The 17,128-nt window shown below is 58.8% G+C and overlaps 1 protein-coding gene across 1 annotated transcript; it reads left to right on the top strand.

The window, feature by feature from the left end:
* The first annotated feature begins 14,222 nt into the window (after window positions 1-14,222).
* On the top strand, window positions 14,223-16,711 carry LOC119110172 (uncharacterized). Its single transcript, XM_037233907.1, has 3 exons — window positions 14,223-14,240; window positions 15,699-15,946; window positions 16,342-16,711. Exons 2-3 carry the CDS (start codon window positions 15,939-15,941, stop codon window positions 16,709-16,711), a joined length of 378 nt encoding a protein of 125 aa, XP_037089802.1. The 5' UTR covers window positions 14,223-14,240; window positions 15,699-15,938.
* Window positions 16,712-17,128: the final 417 nt, after the last annotated feature.

Here is a 17,128-nt window from a genome sequence, read left to right as displayed (position 1 = left end):
GAAGAGCTTCGGAGCGCCACGACGCCGGCGCGACACTCCAACCATGGGCAGAGTATTCCTGTCGCACAGTCCTATAAAAGGATTTTCTCGTGCACTACATGTCGCACAGAATGAACGGCAGCGCAGGCCAAGGAGATTACGAGTTCCGCACGACTGGACCTGGGAAATTGTCGGCACCATAGATATCGTTTTGAACACCTCAACATTAAGTCCTTCAAATGGCCATGCCTGTAATTGCAGCATTACACATCAAGCTCCTACAAAGCTCACAAACGTTGGCATGGCTGTCCCGGCTAAACAAAGGCATTGCCTCGCAGTGGCCGACGGTTTCGTACGTCACAGTGATGCGACGTTCGGCGGGCCGCTCATACGATACATCCCAGCGAAGAGAGGCAGCCTTTCACGAGGTCACGCCTCACGCTGCCCCGAACCTGTGCCATCCCACACCCTTCCGCGGCGGCACATGGTCCGAGGTAATTCGGAACGAGCCTGTGCCGATTAGACAGGGCGCCAACGACACGGGGGCACACCGCGCAGGGTGACGGTGGAGTTGGTCTTATCTAACCAGTAGCTTACGGCACACTCCGAAGCGGGCGGCGGCGAGCCGCATCAGGAGCTGGTGATGCACCACATCAGAAGTCAGCGGTGCACCGCATCAGGGGCCAGTAACGCGCCGCGTCAAGAGCCTAGGGCGCGTCTCATTCGGAACCGGCGGCGTGCCACACCAGGAGCCAGCGATGTACCGTATCAGGAGCCGGCGGCGCGCCGCATCAGGGACTGGTGATGTGCGAAATCAGTAGCCAGCGGCGCATCGCATCAGGAGCTGGTGATATGCCACACAAGGAGCCAGCGATGTACCACATCAGGAGCCGGCAGCGTGCCCCATCAGGGACTGATGATGTGCCACATCAGTAACAGGCGGCGCATCGCACCAGGGGTCGGCGGTGGGCTACATCCGAAGTCGGCGATGCGCCGCATATCAGGAGCCGGCAATGCGTCGCATAAGCTCCTGCACGACGACCTTGTCAGCCGGCTGGTAGCGCTCCAGAAAGCCGGGCGCGATGTCCACCAGCTGCCGGTTTGTGACGTCGCTGGCGCCGTGCAGCTGCCGCTCCCAGCGGCACGCCACCATGTCGACCAGGCTCTCCTGCAGGGCAGCGCCGCTCATCCGTCCGTCGCCGGTACGGCCGAGCAGGAAGTACTGGGGGTGGTGCTCCTCGGTGCAATAGTGGTAGCCCAGCGCCTCCCACCAGGCCGGGCCCTCACGGCCGTGCACCCAGCGCAGCGTGTAGCCGAGCGCCTCTGCCAGTCCGTACTTACTGAGGTCGTGCGCTTCAGCCTGCTCCCGGGTCACGAGCTCGAGCCAACCCGAGAGTCGGTCGTACGCGCGAGTCACGAACGCGCGGTGAGAGTCGGCCTGCGCGTAGTGTGTCCGCATGTCGAAGTCGTCCATCAACACTGTGTAGAACAGGGAGTCCGCATCGCGGTTCTCCAGTGCAGCCTCCGCCGCGCGCCGCTGCTCCTGCGTCCACAGCGAGTCCACCACATGCACAACTGCGTCCACATAGTCGCCAGAGACGTCTAGCCGCTCGTGGACAGTTTGCTGAAGCCTTCCCCACCTCCCCCCACCGGAGTCCGCGCCATACTAGTCGGCCGGGCTGCAAACACGACGCACCAGGCCAAGGTCGGTCGCTGCCTATTGCGCATGCGCCAATCTTCGATCGCGTCATACCTGGTTCGTCCGACGGTCGCGCCTGCTCGCGGGCGCCGCGCAGGGCATTGTGGCAGGCGGAGCCACCGACGGGTGCTCTACACCACCCTGCCAGCCGTTTCGTAAATGTCGGTACAATCGCGGGTATTTTTGCATCCGCCGACTGGGGTGTATTTCATGGCCGCAGGCACGCAAGTGAGAGGAGCCGAGATAATGTCCGTGAGCAAAGCATCCGCCGGAGGTTCGCCGGACGCATCCGGTGCGTGGGGTGCAATCGTTGAATCGGCCGGATTTAAGCCCGCAACTCTGCAAGTTTCTGGCTGTTGTATCGGAGGGCGCGCCGAAAAGCTCCGTTTGAAGGCCGGAACGAAGATGGCTGCGGCGTGCCATCTTCGTAACGACTGATGCCCGTCGTTTTATGTGGAGTTTCTCCTCGCTGGCAAGAATAATCTCCAGAGATCCGTGTCGATATGCAAGCATCTTGGGACTGTCCTTCTTCTGCAGACTCGCGGCAGTCTACCCCTGGTATCGTACAGGGGCCGAGCCTGAGGAGAGTTTTGTGTTCTAGCTTACGGTTGCTCGAAAGAGCAGAAGATGACACCATGAAGCGGGGTTTCGTATCAGTAACGCATCTTAGGTATAAACTCGTATATACAACGCTCGGACAGATGCCTTGAATCTATAAAAAAATCTCCAAATGCGCGGGGCATGGCAATATGGGATGGATAAAAAAGTTGGCGCGTTGATACCGCTTCCCTCCCGGTCTGCGCTTGACAAAGTATGTTTAGCTTTGATTGTGCAGGTGAATCCGCCAATCATTCTTCGGATGCCACTGAACTACACAATGCCCGCAGTCTTCACATCACGCTGACCCGCTACCAGCACACGAGCGTCCAGAATGTGACCTCCGCAAGCCCGTCTGGCAGAGGCCTATCCAGCCGCCGCCGTTGGCTGGGCGTCATGCGCGCGAAGGAGGTTGGTCAGCTATCCTTTTTCATGCAGGCATCGGATCGTGCACGCTATATACAACTCGTTGATTCCAATGGGATGTTACACATTTGTGTGTGGGTTTTGAACTGGGTAAACAATTTCGAGATCATTCATTACAGGTTCACGGCCCTGCTGTTTTCAGAGACTTAAAAGGGGGTGTTCCATGTTTGTGTAGGGTTCGAACTGAAAAAGTCATCTTGAGATCATTCGGTCAGACGGTCGGTCACAAGCTTTGCTCTCTTAAGACCAAAAAGGTCCAAGACAAAAGACCCAAGTTCTAACTATGTCTGACTGGAAAGATTATGGTTGGCAAGTTCTAAGACAGGGAGTGTTCTGCTGGACATCTTTGAGCCTGGACGAGCGATTCAATATAGAGCAGTCCATTTTATCGTTTCGGAACCCCGACAAGGCTATTGCGAATATGTGTCCAGGACGTGCGTTTACAAAAATGTAACGTATCCACGATCGATAAGAGAAGAGTTTGTTTGAACGTCCCCTAAGCCACGGTGTGAGCGTTCCGCTTCTCTTGGTTGCCGGCCAAGGCTCGACTCCCAGCTGAGGCTATGGCACCTGGGTGCACATATGACCACCGTTGGCGCCCCACGAGTCGCGCAAGCCCCCCAAATGCGCAATTGTGCAGTTACATGTGTTGTAGATCGTTTTGTGAAGACTATTCCTTCGTTTTGGCGAGCGTCAATCCGGCAGACGCTCCCGTCAAAACATGTTTTCCATCCACTGGAACAGGTCTGGCACCACCGCTGTACCAGCCCATGTTCGCACCGGTAGACAAATTCTATTTTTGTCCTGTGGTTGTATAGCTCATAAATGTTTCACATAAACGTCGCCTGCATGTTTTGCATGCGGTGCCCCATTGATGCTTAATAATTTAATCTTCCCGCACTAGATGAATCCGCCGCACACACAGCCTTAACGAGATGGGGCCAAGCAGAAATCGTTATGTCTTAGGTGCATGCGTAGAAACATGTCGCATCTCTTCTGGTTGATACAAGAGATTCATCTCTGCCAGCCATCTGCCCTCCACGGTGCAGTGCTGTAGTTTCGCTTAAAGCATGGCTTGAGCCCTTGCTAGCGTTCCTGGACATGTGGCACATCTACGCCGTGCAGAAATAATGGAAATGACATCCCAGTATGTACCTGTCGATCCTTGTGGAAAAGTCCTACGTATGATTATGGCAACGCCAGTCTTACCGCTTACGGTGCTGCAAGCGAAAAACGAAACAGACCAAAACAAAAACCCAGACCAAATTAAAGAAGTAACAGCATTCCCGTTCTGATGTGTCTATTGGCGTTTGTTAGAAATCACTTTTTCGGTAGGCCCTATTTATTTCAAACTTAGTGGTGGCGCTACCATCAAACGATAGCGAATAGTGCGCTTGAGTACGGTGGACCAGTCCCCATCTCATTGACTCACGTGGCGTCCTTGAAGCATTTGTCACATAGCTCTCACCATGACCGTGTGCGTAGTCAGCGAAAAAGCCCGGCCCAGCCTTCCGTTGACTACCCACATTTTCGAAGAAACCGTGACGCGCACGTCACCGGCGCCAGCGTCCGTGGACGCGGAATCGTGCTGCGTTGGGCGTCCGCGGTCGGGTGTCAGGTTAGGGTCCAGCGTGAGTCGCTAGGTGGCAGTATGAGTTGGCCGGGACGCTCGAAGCCGGGGCTTCACCGCGATGACTCACCGGCCCGCCCTCAAGGCCGGCGGCACTGCCGGGTTGCAGGGAAACCGCGAGTCACCGGTGGACGGCCCCACATCAGCATGAAAAAGCAACCCGTACCTTAGAATTGTCGTCCGTTTCGTGTTTCTATTCAAGCCCGCCGTCGAACCTTGATGATCTTTTCAAATATCTCTGCACCCCTCTGCAGTGGCGGCGGAGCAGCGCTCACAGGAGGCAGGCATGGTGGACAAGAGTATGCTTTTGTCCCTCCCCAATTTCTGGGTGGTCCCTTCTTCCCAATTAAAGGCATTTCAACTGCCCTGAGGTTACGAAAATTAACACCAAGAATGTCTTATACCTGAGCTAGAAATTGATAAATCGGGTTCAGTAACACCCCTTTCCACCATCAAGAGGCCTGTTTTCTATACCGTAAGGTCACCTTTATGAATAAGATAGCTCATGCTCTAGATCAGAAGGCACAGACATTCTGTGCATTGGACATTCTGTACTTTGGACATTCTGTACCTTTGGACATTGTGTACATCGGACGATATGAACGCATCCCGCTCGGGGAGGCCCCCGTTATAAACTAGGAGGCCCTGTTCTGGGTTCCAACGCACCCTCGGTATTCGGGAGGCCCTCTTTCTGGAACAGGAGGCTCCTTTTATGCCTTGGAATGATTGCGGTTCCGAATGGAATGGATGCTCTATTTTGTGATTTTGAAGCCCCTTGGCGAGATTTGGAGGCTCCTTCGTGAATCAGAAGCATAGGAAGCAGGAGGCCCGCATGGTAGGCGGCCTCCTTGAAAATCTAGCCAGCCGAACACAAAATCCGTAGTGTTGCCCCCTTCCCTTCTGTGCCATTGACGTCTGAAGAGACCATTTAGTTTCTCACTTCACCTGTTGCGGAAATGAAGAAGATGAAAGGTGAATGGATGAAGGAATGCTTCCATCTCGCCAAATCCAAAATATTTTAGATATCCGAGCCACTGTAAAGTTCATGTGATTTCAAGCATTGACAAAAACACTGACATGACGAAACTACTACTTCCGAGTACTCATCCACGTTGAAGGGTCGATGCTAATGCAGAAACTTTGAGGAATTGTAGCAATGCAAAAAGGCAACTTCCGTAAGATACCCCATAAATTGGCAGATGATGGCGGAACAGCCCTGGTATTTAACCTCAAGCGAGTTTTAACTGAGTGATTTCTTTCTCATTTAGGTCAAAAATTCCAGATCCTTACTGACTAATCCATATGGGCTGAGCCTAAGACGGCATATGTACAGTATGCACCAACATGTATGTTTGCGACTTTTATCAGATATTGTGTCAAAACGTGGTCCCATGGGGGAGGGGGTGGGGGGTGGGGGCAAAGACTTAACAAAGGGCCAGGGTGGTAAGACGACGCAGCTGCGCCAGGGTGGTTAGATTAAAAGCTCGAGTCGCTTCGGTGCCCGCTCTTTGATCCTGACTGGGAAGAACTGCCGCCGGGGTCAGTGGCCGCCCAAGGTCAGCAGGGCGGACCAAGCCAAGCGTTACGACGCAGTGAACTCCTGCCACAAAGTTCTGTCGTTTGGTTGGAATTTTACGATCGAATAGTCGGGCGGCCAGGGTTTACATAGCAAGGCGTTGCTTAGCATGGGGTCACACCTCAGGAATCCATCCAATTCAGCCACATTTTGTATGTTCGATTTAGATATTTAAAATTACCCGAATGACTTGCATCGGTGGCGTTGACCCCATACTACCTATATGTTACCTGCAACTCCTTGTACTCTACACCGGGAATTCAGTAGTGTGATTCCAGCTTAACGAATGATTTTGCCTTCGATCATTTATCCACACGAGACCAATAGAGGGAAGTTGTTTATGTCGTGCGAGGCTACGGGACAGCTGCCCCGTGCCAGGTTGGCGCTGATGACCAGCCAGAAGACCGCAAGGAAAGCAGTTCGTTTTTCCGGGACTCTAACCCAGCGCCACGGGATCCAGATGAGCCGCCCGTCTTTCCTGGGCTCGGAGTCGGCCATAGCGGCATGTAGTTAAAACATTCGCTGAGGCGATCCGGGCTAATTATTGCAGACCTTGATTGCATTTAGATCGAACATCCCCACGGCTGCATTACGACACTATTCTCTCAAAAGATCTCATAAGGGTCGAGAAAAACAACAACAAAATGCCTGATATAGTAGCCTGCTAGCGCTTACCAACCGTCAGGGCTCACAAGGTACGATTAGAACGCGTTCACGCATGTCGAAAGCGTCTGCCGACTCCTGTCAGTTGTCACAGGGACATATGGCCACATCACCTTCAGTCATCGTCTTCTGGCGTTTACAATGCACGTGAAGAAGCATTTTACGGACGTCGCCAGGACGCTTTAAAAACTAGTCTTCCGAGCAGGCACACCCGTAAATGTTTAGCAACACCCACGAACAAGTTTCGCTTCCAGTCGGACATGGGTAAACCCGAAGAGGCAGCGCTACACTGTGACGTCGGTGGCATTCATTACAACACTGCTGCTGCCCAAACACCGAAATTTGCTTATCGAGCTGCCTGGGGGCGCACTCACGCGGGATCTGGTCAGGCTTGATCATAAAGGCGCGTGCCTGATAAAAATCAAGCGTCACCAGGTGCGACAGACGCTTCTGACGCATCGTCGCATGTACGCGGGTTTTTCACCGGCCTCAGGGCGGAGAAAAAAACGCTCTGCTGAAACTGCCGACCACTGGTGTGGTCATTACGAGGCGACGCAGACACACCTCTTCACTCAGCATTCCTCTGGCGACCCTACCCTTTGACGCGGGCACCAGACACAGATCGGCCGCAGTCTTCATGTCTGGCGTCATGAGACCGGCGTTGCGAAGCCCTTTCAGCTGCGCCGAGAGCAGCTCTGGGTCGACATCGGGTGCGACAGACCTCCGTTTCGCAGCCAGCAGCTCCAGAGACCAGTGACTCTCGAAGTTCGTCTGTTGCTTTAACCTGATCTTTGGTGAGGATGTCTCTCAGCTTCTGCAGTGACATCCTCCGTTCAGCAAAGACGTCCCAGCCCAGGCTGACCGAAAGCGACGCTGCAACTCGACAGTTATCAGGTCCAACGCCTCTTAGTAATGGCGACGGAGGGAGGTCCGGCCTTAAAACTCGGTGTCACGCACAGCATTTGCGCACTACTACAAAAGTTTCGGTAGCCCGGTCAGTTTTGGGGCCGACGGAGGGTCGGCATGAGTCTATGTCTGTGACGTTCTCCTGGACTCTGTTGAAGAGGTCTGTGAAGGTTTTCTCCTCTCGCATGTCTTGCATAACCTTGATGAGTGCCTGCGTACCGAGAAACTCTGTGTCAAAGTGACATGAGTGTTTTATTGTCTTAAAATGGGTCATTTCCAGCCTGAGATGGACCCCTCACGGAAGCGAGATAATTGCCCTTTGAGCTTAAGATGGGCCCTTTTCGGACCAGATATGGCCTTCTACGCTCGCTTTGGTAACAGCATAAGCGAGCACTACAATACATACCCAAGAGCCCCTTCTACGCACATGCTACATTCATAGCCAAGGGCCCGTTCTGGGCCACCTGATATTATGGGGGAGAAAAAGAGATGGGGTGAGTTTGCTTCCGCTGCCCCCCCCCCCCCCCCGATACGCCACCAACGGTAGACGTACGGTAGGCCCATCCCTTGCCGTCCCGTCCCACCTCTTCTTAGCTAGCATGTCCCGTCTGGATGCGTCCCAAATGCCTCCAACGGCACAGTCGTTTTTCCTGCAGTCATGGCGATGCTCCCAACGCCTCTGACAATGACTCCCAGTGACGTCACGTTAGAAGTGTAACACATCAGAGACTCGTCTCCAGAGCTAGACGGCAATGCCAAGTCGCGCCAGTTTTGTCAAGGTTTCATGAACTCGGCCCGGGTTTTGCCGATTTTGCCCAATGTTGGCCCAACGCGTTCTGGGTTCTGGTCGTAGCGGGCATGTTATGTAGTTACATTAACTATTCATATTTGCGATTTGGGCGAGATATTTGGCAGGTTTTGATCTGAAGGGTGGAGGACGTCTGGTTTTGATCTTGATTCTGAACGAGTTGGTTTTAAGTTTTGGGTAATTGTATTCCCGGGGAGGTAAGCAAAGGTTTAGCAGTTATTTTCACCTAAGTAAGCAATTTGGGTACAAGTAAAGCATGCATTACGATTATGGTTGTCTGTTAGTACCAGGCATGGAAGTTACTAGCCTATCACCTGCAGCTTTGTTGAAGCCTTCACTTTTTGTGTACAAAGTTGTAAGAACTGTTCCCGGCACATGTCTACAAGAAATCAATCAACTGCTGTGGATGCTGAACTGGCATCAATACACTGAACCCATCCTATGTGTGAGCCGATCTCAGGGCAGGCAAAAGTTGACTCAATCTGTGCCTATAATCTCCAAAACTCATCTGTGCAAATGTTTTTGGATTTCAGATCTTAAAACAATCATTATGTGTGCCTTGTGGATGATCATGTCAGGGTAATGCTGCTTTAAATTATGAACCATTGCAACATTCTGTATCCTTGTGTGTGATGTTGGCCCTCTGCTCAAATATGAGAGACAACAGTGCTCTAAAAGCATGATGCTTACATTTATGGACTACATGTGCTAATATTCATGTGATAATGTCTACATAGACACAGGGTTAGGTTGTAATTTTTTCATGATTCTGAATAACTGAGGACTGTATAGTTCAGTGTTAAGTATGGGCAGAGCCTTCCCAGTATGTGGAAAGTAGAACGGAGTAGAGCGCAAAACTGTTTTGATCGTTTGAGAGTTGAAAACAGCAGTATTAAGTGATCACTGTATGTGGATTAAAAGCCAGATTTCTGTCTCAAAGTATGGTTAACAGTGTAAGTGAGGTGATTTGCACAGGCAATTAAAATTTGCTTACACTGGAAAAGAAGCTGGTGACATGGTTTGGATGTGGTCCCCAGTATTACTGCTTTGGGTGCTGTCCCAAGTATTAATGTCATCACGCCCATCTCCTAAGGCCAGACATCTGCTGTGTTGACCAGGTTTTCAGTGTGACCTATACACCCGACAAGATGTGGCCCTCCCCGGCCCTGGACTCCCAGTCGTCGGTGTCCAGCGACGACGAGCAGATGAACAGCAGCTCGTGGGAGCCGTCCGGCAGCGAGCCGGAGCCAGAGCCGGAGTCAGAGTCCGAGGCGGCGCCGGTGCCAAAGCCGAAGTCGTTCCAGATCCGGCCGCTATTCACAGCCGAGGAGGAGCGCGACATGGTGACGTGGCTGACGCGGTGCGCCGCCCAAGGCTTGGCCATCAGCCGGGCGCAGTTCATCGAGGAGGTGCAGCGTATCGTGCTGCTGGAGCAGCGCGGCGTGCAGAGGTCAGTGGGCGACGGACCAACTCGGCAACTCTGCAGCAAGCCGGCGCTTTCCGCCATTGGAGTGCGTACCGTCTTAAAACACACTGTTGCCTGCTAGGATGACTGCTGTTCGCGGCCAAACCTTTCTCAGCACCAGATGTACCAAATATGTGGCGGAAATCATGGGCCTTCAACTGTCACCAAATAAGCAATGACTCGCGCAGTCATGCTGCCTTCGCGCTGGATCGTTCGTTTCTTCGAATGTTTTCACCCTGGTCTGTGTTACATTGAATCGTTTCGCGCCCGTCCGATTCGATGCGCCGTTCACTGTGCGACCTCCCGCGGGCATCCGTCAACGGTTCGAGAGGTGTGGGCGGCACGCGCCCGTCACCCCGCACGCCCCTGTCGACCCGACCCGACCCGACCCGACCCGACCCGACCCGACCCGACCCGCCTCGACCCGCCTCGACCCGCCTCGACCCGCCTCGACCCAGCCCGCCTCGACCCAACCCGACCCGACCCAACCCAACCCAACCCAACCCAACCCGACCCGACCCGACCCGACCCGACCCGACCCGACCCGCCTCGACCCGACCCGCCTCGACCCGCCTCGACCCGCCTCGACCCGCCTCGACCCGCTTCGACCCGCCTCGACCCAGCCCGCCTCGACCCAACCCGACCCGACCCGACCCGACCCGACCCGACCCGACCCGACCCGACCTGACCCGACCCAGCCCGCCTCTACCCAACCCGCCTCGACCCAACCCGACCCAACCCAACCCAACCCGACCCGACCACCCGACCCGACCCGACCCGACCCGACCCGACCCGACCCGACCCGACCCGACCCGACCTGACCCGACCCAGCCCGCCTCTACCCAACCCGCCTCGACCCAACCCGACCCAACCCAACCCAACCCGACCCGACCCGACCCGACCCGACCCGACCCGACCCGACCCGACCCGACCCGACCCGACCCGACCCGACCCGACCGGGCCATATCGCCTCGCCGGCAGCGAGAAGGGCGTGTCCGACTGGTTGGCGGCGTTCGAGTCGCGGTTCTCTGACGAGCTGCGCGCCTGCCGTCACGGGCCTCTGCTGACGGCCGGCGCGGCGCCAGTCCGCTCGCCGACGGCCTGGTACCGCTCGGTGAGCGCCGCGCTCGCCGCCCACCACCCGACCGTGGACTTCGCCGACCCGGAGCGCGTGTTCTGCCTGGGCGAGGTGAACCTGCGCCTGGACGTGGCCAGCGGGGCCGTGCTGGAGCTGCGGCCGGCCGGCGCGCCGTCGCCGCCGCCGGCCGGCCGCTCCGCTGACGCCCCCGATAACGTGGCGTGCGTGCTGGTGGTGTCGGCGGGCGGTGAGCAGGCGCCGCCCATGCTGGTCACGCCGGCCGGCGGTCTGGTGCGCGACGACATGAGCGGCGACGACTGCTTCCGACAGACGACAGCCGACGGTGAGTGGCGCCTGCGCTGGGACTGGGACCGCCTGGTACACCCGGCCACCCCCCCCCCCCCCCACACACACACTCTCAAATTTGGACACAGCGAGAGCGGGCCAGATCGCCGCCGAGATCTGTGCGCCTGATATTTGGTATGGTCACGCGCGCGCTTGATGAATGCAATGACGTGGGAGTCGGTGCACGGCGACAGCCTCGGCGCCGCCCTCAATCGTCGCCACGTGGCGCTCACGTGACGGGGCGCGCCGGCGCGTCGGCAGGCCGCGTCACGTCCTCGGCGCTGATGACGTACCTGGTCAAGTCGCTGGAGCCGTACCTGGCGTCGCGGGCCGTGGCGCGGCCCGTGCTGCTGTACGTGGACGGGCTGCGCCACCGCTGCGGCATGACGCTCTCCCAGTTCTGCGACGACGAGCAGATCGTGCTGGTGGGCCTGCCGCCGGCCGGCCAGGCGCGCAGCCCGGTGGGCGCCGCCATCGCCAGCCTGCTGGCGGCCAACTTCGAGCGGCTGGTGGCCGAGGCGCGGCTGGGCCGCCGCCGCGAGCCGACCGGCTGCTCCTCGGTCTCGCTCAGCCGCCTCGTGTCCGGCATCAGGCAGGCCACGCGCCGCGCCTGCAAGGAGACGATCGCGCAGGCGTTCACGTGAGTGGGGCCCGCTGTCTCAGAGGTACGGGGTTCGATTCCCCGCGGCGCCCACCCTTCCTGCCAGGGTGAGAGGCAGGCGACGCCATATAGCCTCAGCAGCTGAGTGCGTCGTAAAGCCCCCCCCCCTCCCCCCCACACACAGATGATGTGGGCGTGCAACGTCTGAGCAGACATGGGCCCCGATCCCTGTGGGCGATACAGCCTCATGAGGTCTTCGTTGGCTAGACTGCTGATGCGACGGTCCGTTTCGGGGATGAAGGCTCAAGCTACTCTTCTGCTTGTGTATCCGTTGTTGGTGTTTCATTTCCCGCTGAAGGGACGCGCGCCTTGAATGTGACATGTCCCTTTTTCAAGGTCAGTGATCTTCGTGTTGGTTGGAAAGTCCTGAAACTGAAAGTCTGGCCGTTTACGTATTTCCTCAAGTCCCGCCATTTGACCGAAGTTCATCTGTCTTCATCTGTATTAGTGGAGCCGGGTGTGCTCATTTTTTTAGTTGTCGTCGCTAGTACCCCATCTCTGCTACCCAGTCTGTGATTCTCTGCAACGAGCATTCACATATATCGAAGGCCCATGCTCTCCACGAGTAAAGATCGCTGCCACAGCTCTGTCAAAGCCTATTCCTGACGTCCTGTTCAGTGCCCTGACTCAATCCGCATAGCAACCTAAATAGCCGGCTATCTCAATGCGCTACAGCTCTCAGCCATCGCTGTGTAAGCGCCTGCCATAACCCACTTGACCTTGATGTTGGCCGTTTGATTATCAGCGCCATTTGGGAGTGTACTGGCACATGTTTGCACTGTTTGAGGGTCGTTCTGCCCCTCCCCCCTCCCCCTGTATCCGTGTGCGGGCCGTCTGCGCCGCGTGAGCGGCCGTGTCTCCCACCTGACCTCGCCCCGGCCGTCGCCAGCGCCAGCGGCCTGTTCCCGTGGGGCGAGGACGTGATAGCGGCCTGCGAGCCCGCCGCCGCCGCCACCGCCGCCGCCGAGCCGACCCAGAACGGGCACCGGTCGGCCACGAGCCCGGCTGCCGAGCTCACAGAGCCCGACAACAGCATCAGCACCGTCAAACGTGAGGCGGCGGCGTCCGGCGCCGAGAGTGTTGCGACTGGCCGGCTGGTATGGATTGCCGGATACTTTTGCGGGACGTGACGCCGTTTGGGATTTCAAACGACTGTAGGAGATTTCGTCTGCATGCACTTGTGCCAAATGTTGTGGGCGTTTGCACTTTCGTGAAAACGGCAGTGTTTGTGACGGCATGCCTCTCATATTTCTGAGCTCTTAGTGTTTTACGCCCGAGTCTTGTTGAAGTTAAGCTCGCAGCGCCTGTGAACACCGACCCGATGCGTCGTCCACCTGGCCGGCCCGAGGTGTGTCGATGAGCGCCGCCGCCGGCCCTGACTGAGCATCTGCCGGCCGGCCAGCGGCGGAGCTGCCCTCACCCGGAGACAGCAGCTCGGAGCCGGCCAGCTGGGACTCCGAGCCGGAGCCGGAACCGGAGCCAGAGCCGGAGCCGGAACCGGAGCCGGACGCACCTGAGCCGGAGCCGGTGGTGCTGCCGCAGGCTCGACTGCTTGAGTATCTGCGCGTGCTGGACGCGGCAGGCTCGGCGCTGCACGCGCAGCGGCAGCCGGACAGCGCGGCCGTTGTGGTGAGGGGGCTGTCCGGGCCAGGTCCGGGTACCTGACGGAGGGGGGGGGGGCTTTCTGTCCCCCGCGGGTGTCTGACGGTCGCCATCCGAGGCGGGCCGACTCCAGTGGTGAGGCGTACCCTGATCAATGGACTAACCCCACTGACGTCACCGGCCGGTCAGGTGACGTGAGCAAGAGCTGATAGCTCATGTAGCGACCTCACCCGGTCGACGTGTCCCGTGTTACGAACGCTCGCAATGTCTCGGGGCAAAGGGCGGTCGTGTCCATGCGACAGCGCTTGAGGACATTCAATTGCTTTGATAGTTGAACCATCCCGCAAGGTGTCCCTGACGCAGGTCGATTTTGTGTGCCAGACCAGAATGTATCGTTTCCTTTTTGTTGCGACCTAAATGAGTGCAGTTCTATTGCTCAAGTGACTGTCATCCAATGACAACGTAGTATGGGCTAATACATCAGTTAGTCGACTGTGGACCATCGCTGCTATGCCAGAGCGTTGTAAGTGGTTCGTGGCGCCCCCTCACGGTCGCAGCGCCGAATGATTTGGTTGGTCAGTTAATGAACAGAGCGCAGCCGTCGCCGCTGCTAGGTGGTCGCCTGTCGCTTGGTGTCGGCGCCCGGAGCTGGCGCGTGGTGATGTGCTGCTGGGGCCGGCAGATGGAGCTGCAGGACAAGCTGCGCGCCCTGCATGCGGCCAGCTCCGGCCTGCCCGTCGACACGACCGCCGCCGTCCCTTCCGGTCCGGTCGGCGACAGCGCCGGCGAGGGCGGCGCCGAGCCGGTACGTGCAGCGGCGCCCGTCCGCCGCGGCTGCCGGTTGCGCCCCCGTCCGCCGCCGCTGCCTGTGGCGCCCCCGTCCACCGCCGCTGCCGATGGTGCCCCCGTCCACCGCAGCTGCCGATGGTGCCCCCGTCCACCGCAGCTGCCGATGGTGCCCCCGTCCGTCGCCGCTGCCTGTGGCGCCCCCGTCCGCCTCCGCTGCCTGTGGCGCCCCGCCCGCCGCCGCTGCCTGCTCTGCCACCGCCGTTTGAGTGGCACATGACGGCTCTATGGGTATTAAAAAAAAAACAACAAAAAATTGGCCCATACATCAGGCCCATTTGGCAATGAAAGGTACTTTCCTAAATCGCAGCGTTTAAAATTGCCCGCCACCATGAAGCTTCCGCCACTAATCAGTCCTGCAGTATTTGTGTGCGAGTGATAAGGCTACACTCAGTTATGCATGGTTTATGTGACACTCATTTCATATATGTTATTTGCCCTTCCCCTCCCCCCCCCCCCAACTTGGCCTGGTGGTAAGCTCAGATTCGGTAAAATGAGTGTGATTTCGTTTAATCAACTACGCATACCGCATACGGTTGCAGTTTTCCCCTGCCAGAGGCCGGGCAGTGGCGCCGCCCGCCGTCGGTGCCGTGCGTCTGGCCTGTCTAGGCAGCGGTGGTACAGGCCGGCCGGGCCTCTTGTCGGCGGTGTGACCCTGCGTGGCTCCCGGCTCGGCGGCCGGCCCGTAGCAGGCGGTAGTGCCACAGGCCGGCCGGGCCTCTTGTCGGCGGTGTGACCCTGCTGGGCTCCCGGCTCGGCAGCCGGCCGGTGACAGGCGGCGGCGGCGGCGAGCGGCCATGTCCGACCGAGCGCGGCCAGCAGCCGGGCTTCGCTCACCAGAGCGGCGGCGCCCGGCCGTCCCCTATCGATCCCCCTGCCGTCCGATGGGCGGGCCGACGGGGGCGCCGGCGGGGGCGCCGGGGGGGGGGGGGGCCGCGATTCGGACACGCGCCGGGCGCGGGGACTGACTGGGGAGGGGTGCCGGGTCACGAGCCCAGGGTGCCGGGCACGCCGGCGGTGTGGGCAGAGCTCCGCACACTGTCGGACGGACCCTTGACGCACGCAAGTGTCGCGTGTTGAATGCCTGACTCGCGTGTGAGTGCGTTCTCTGTTCGTGCTTTGTCAAGGCATGGCTGGTGCTGGCGTGTGGCGTGCGCAGGGCAGCTGATAGGGCATGCTCTCTGACTAACCAACCATTGAAGCCATTGCAGGATGGTTGCCTGGCAACAGTATGCAGGTGGTTCATTGAAGGGTGCAATATCTTATTTCTAACATGAACATTTTGAATATGAACATGCACGGAAACATTTTTGTATCCCCTTGAATCCACTACCTTGTAACCCGCCCAGTAGGACACGGTGGCGCTTTGTGGTAGCCGACTGCGGCGGCCGACTGACCTCTGACCCTGTGGCAGCAGGCGTGCGTGGTGCAGTCGTGCGTGCGCTTGCTGAAGACGGACCGCCGGCGCCGGCTGCACCGGTTCCCCGGCTCGCCGGAGCGCGCTGCCCTCTGGCGGCAGCGGTGCTGCCTGCCGGCGGACGCACCCACCGACGCGCTCAGGGTCTGCAGTCTGCACTTCGCGGCGGACGACTACGCCCGGTTCGCCAAGAACGGCCTGGTGCGCCACCTGAGGCCCGACGCCGCGCCACACCTCAACATGGAGAGGTGGGCGGCGGCGGTGGCGCCGTGCGCAGGGAGCCGCCGGCCCAGTGTGCTCACACATCGTGGGACGCCTCGTTTTGACGTCAATTCTCGGATCATGCGTTTTTCACCCGAACTAGGGCAACGATGCACAGCTTGTGTCGATGGTATACGGTACCGCGCGTGTCCAATATGGCACACCCATTAACGCCTCCGATTAACTCGGAACTGGGGAGATAAATGGATAATTTCGCTCTGTCCGTGCCTCATGTTCAGCGCGATTGTGCAGGCCGGTGCCGCTCAGACGGCGTTCATGACTGCACATGATATTGTGGCGGGAAGTGGTGCAGGGCGCGGCGCAGTGGTGTCTCGCCGGACCGTCGCCCGAGCCGTGTGCTGACCGCCGCCCCGTCCGACAGCGGGACGCTAGCGTCGCCGAACGACTCCCGCTCCGTGCGCGGCATCAAACGGCCGAAGCGCTTTGACGACTTCCAGTGTCCGGACGGCACGCCGGTGCGAGCCGGCGTACTCGAGTCGGCCGCCAACCCGCTGGCCGGCGGCGATGCGCAGACCGGCGTCACCACTCCCGGACCCCCCGTTGTCGCCGCTGGCGACATGACCGAACTGGCCAACAAGCAACCGGCCGCGCTCAAGGCCATCATCCGGATCCTGCGCGAGGAGAACCAGCATCTGCGCGGCATGCTGGAGACGGAGCGCGGCCGCGCCCAGCAGCTGGCTGCCGGCGTCGAGCGGCTGGTGCGCGGCTACCGGGGCGGCACATCACCCTGAGACCGGACGGCGTCCCGCTCCGACGGACCGCCGTCCTGAGACCGGACGGCGTCCTGCTCCGACGGACCGCCGTCCTGAGACCGGACGGCGTCCCGCTCCGACTGACCTCCGTCCTGAGACCGGACGGCGTCCCGCTCCAACGGACCGCCGTCCTGAGACCGATGGACTGCCGTCCTGGGTCGGACGGCGTCCTGCTCCGACGGACCGCCGTCCTGAGACCGATGGACTGCCGTGCTGGGCCGGATGGCGTCCTGCTCCGACGGACCGCCGTCCTGAGACCGATGGGCTGCCGTCCTGGGTCGGACGGCGTCCTGCTCCGACGGACCGCCGTCCTGAGACCGATGGACTGCCGTCCTGCGACCGGCCGGCTTCCTGCTTCGACGGACCGCTGTCCTGATCCTGGGCCGGGCAGGAAGC

Source organism: Pollicipes pollicipes, unplaced genomic scaffold, assembly GCF_011947565.3.
Source record: "Pollicipes pollicipes isolate AB1234 unplaced genomic scaffold, Ppol_2.1 Scaffold_7231;HRSCAF=8579_pilon_pilon_pilon, whole genome shotgun sequence".
Classification (NCBI taxonomy): domain Eukaryota; kingdom Metazoa; phylum Arthropoda; class Thecostraca; order Pollicipedomorpha; family Pollicipedidae; genus Pollicipes; species Pollicipes pollicipes.
The sequence above is the reverse complement of the archived record's forward strand: the minus strand, read 5'-3'. Positions and strand labels throughout refer to the sequence as shown.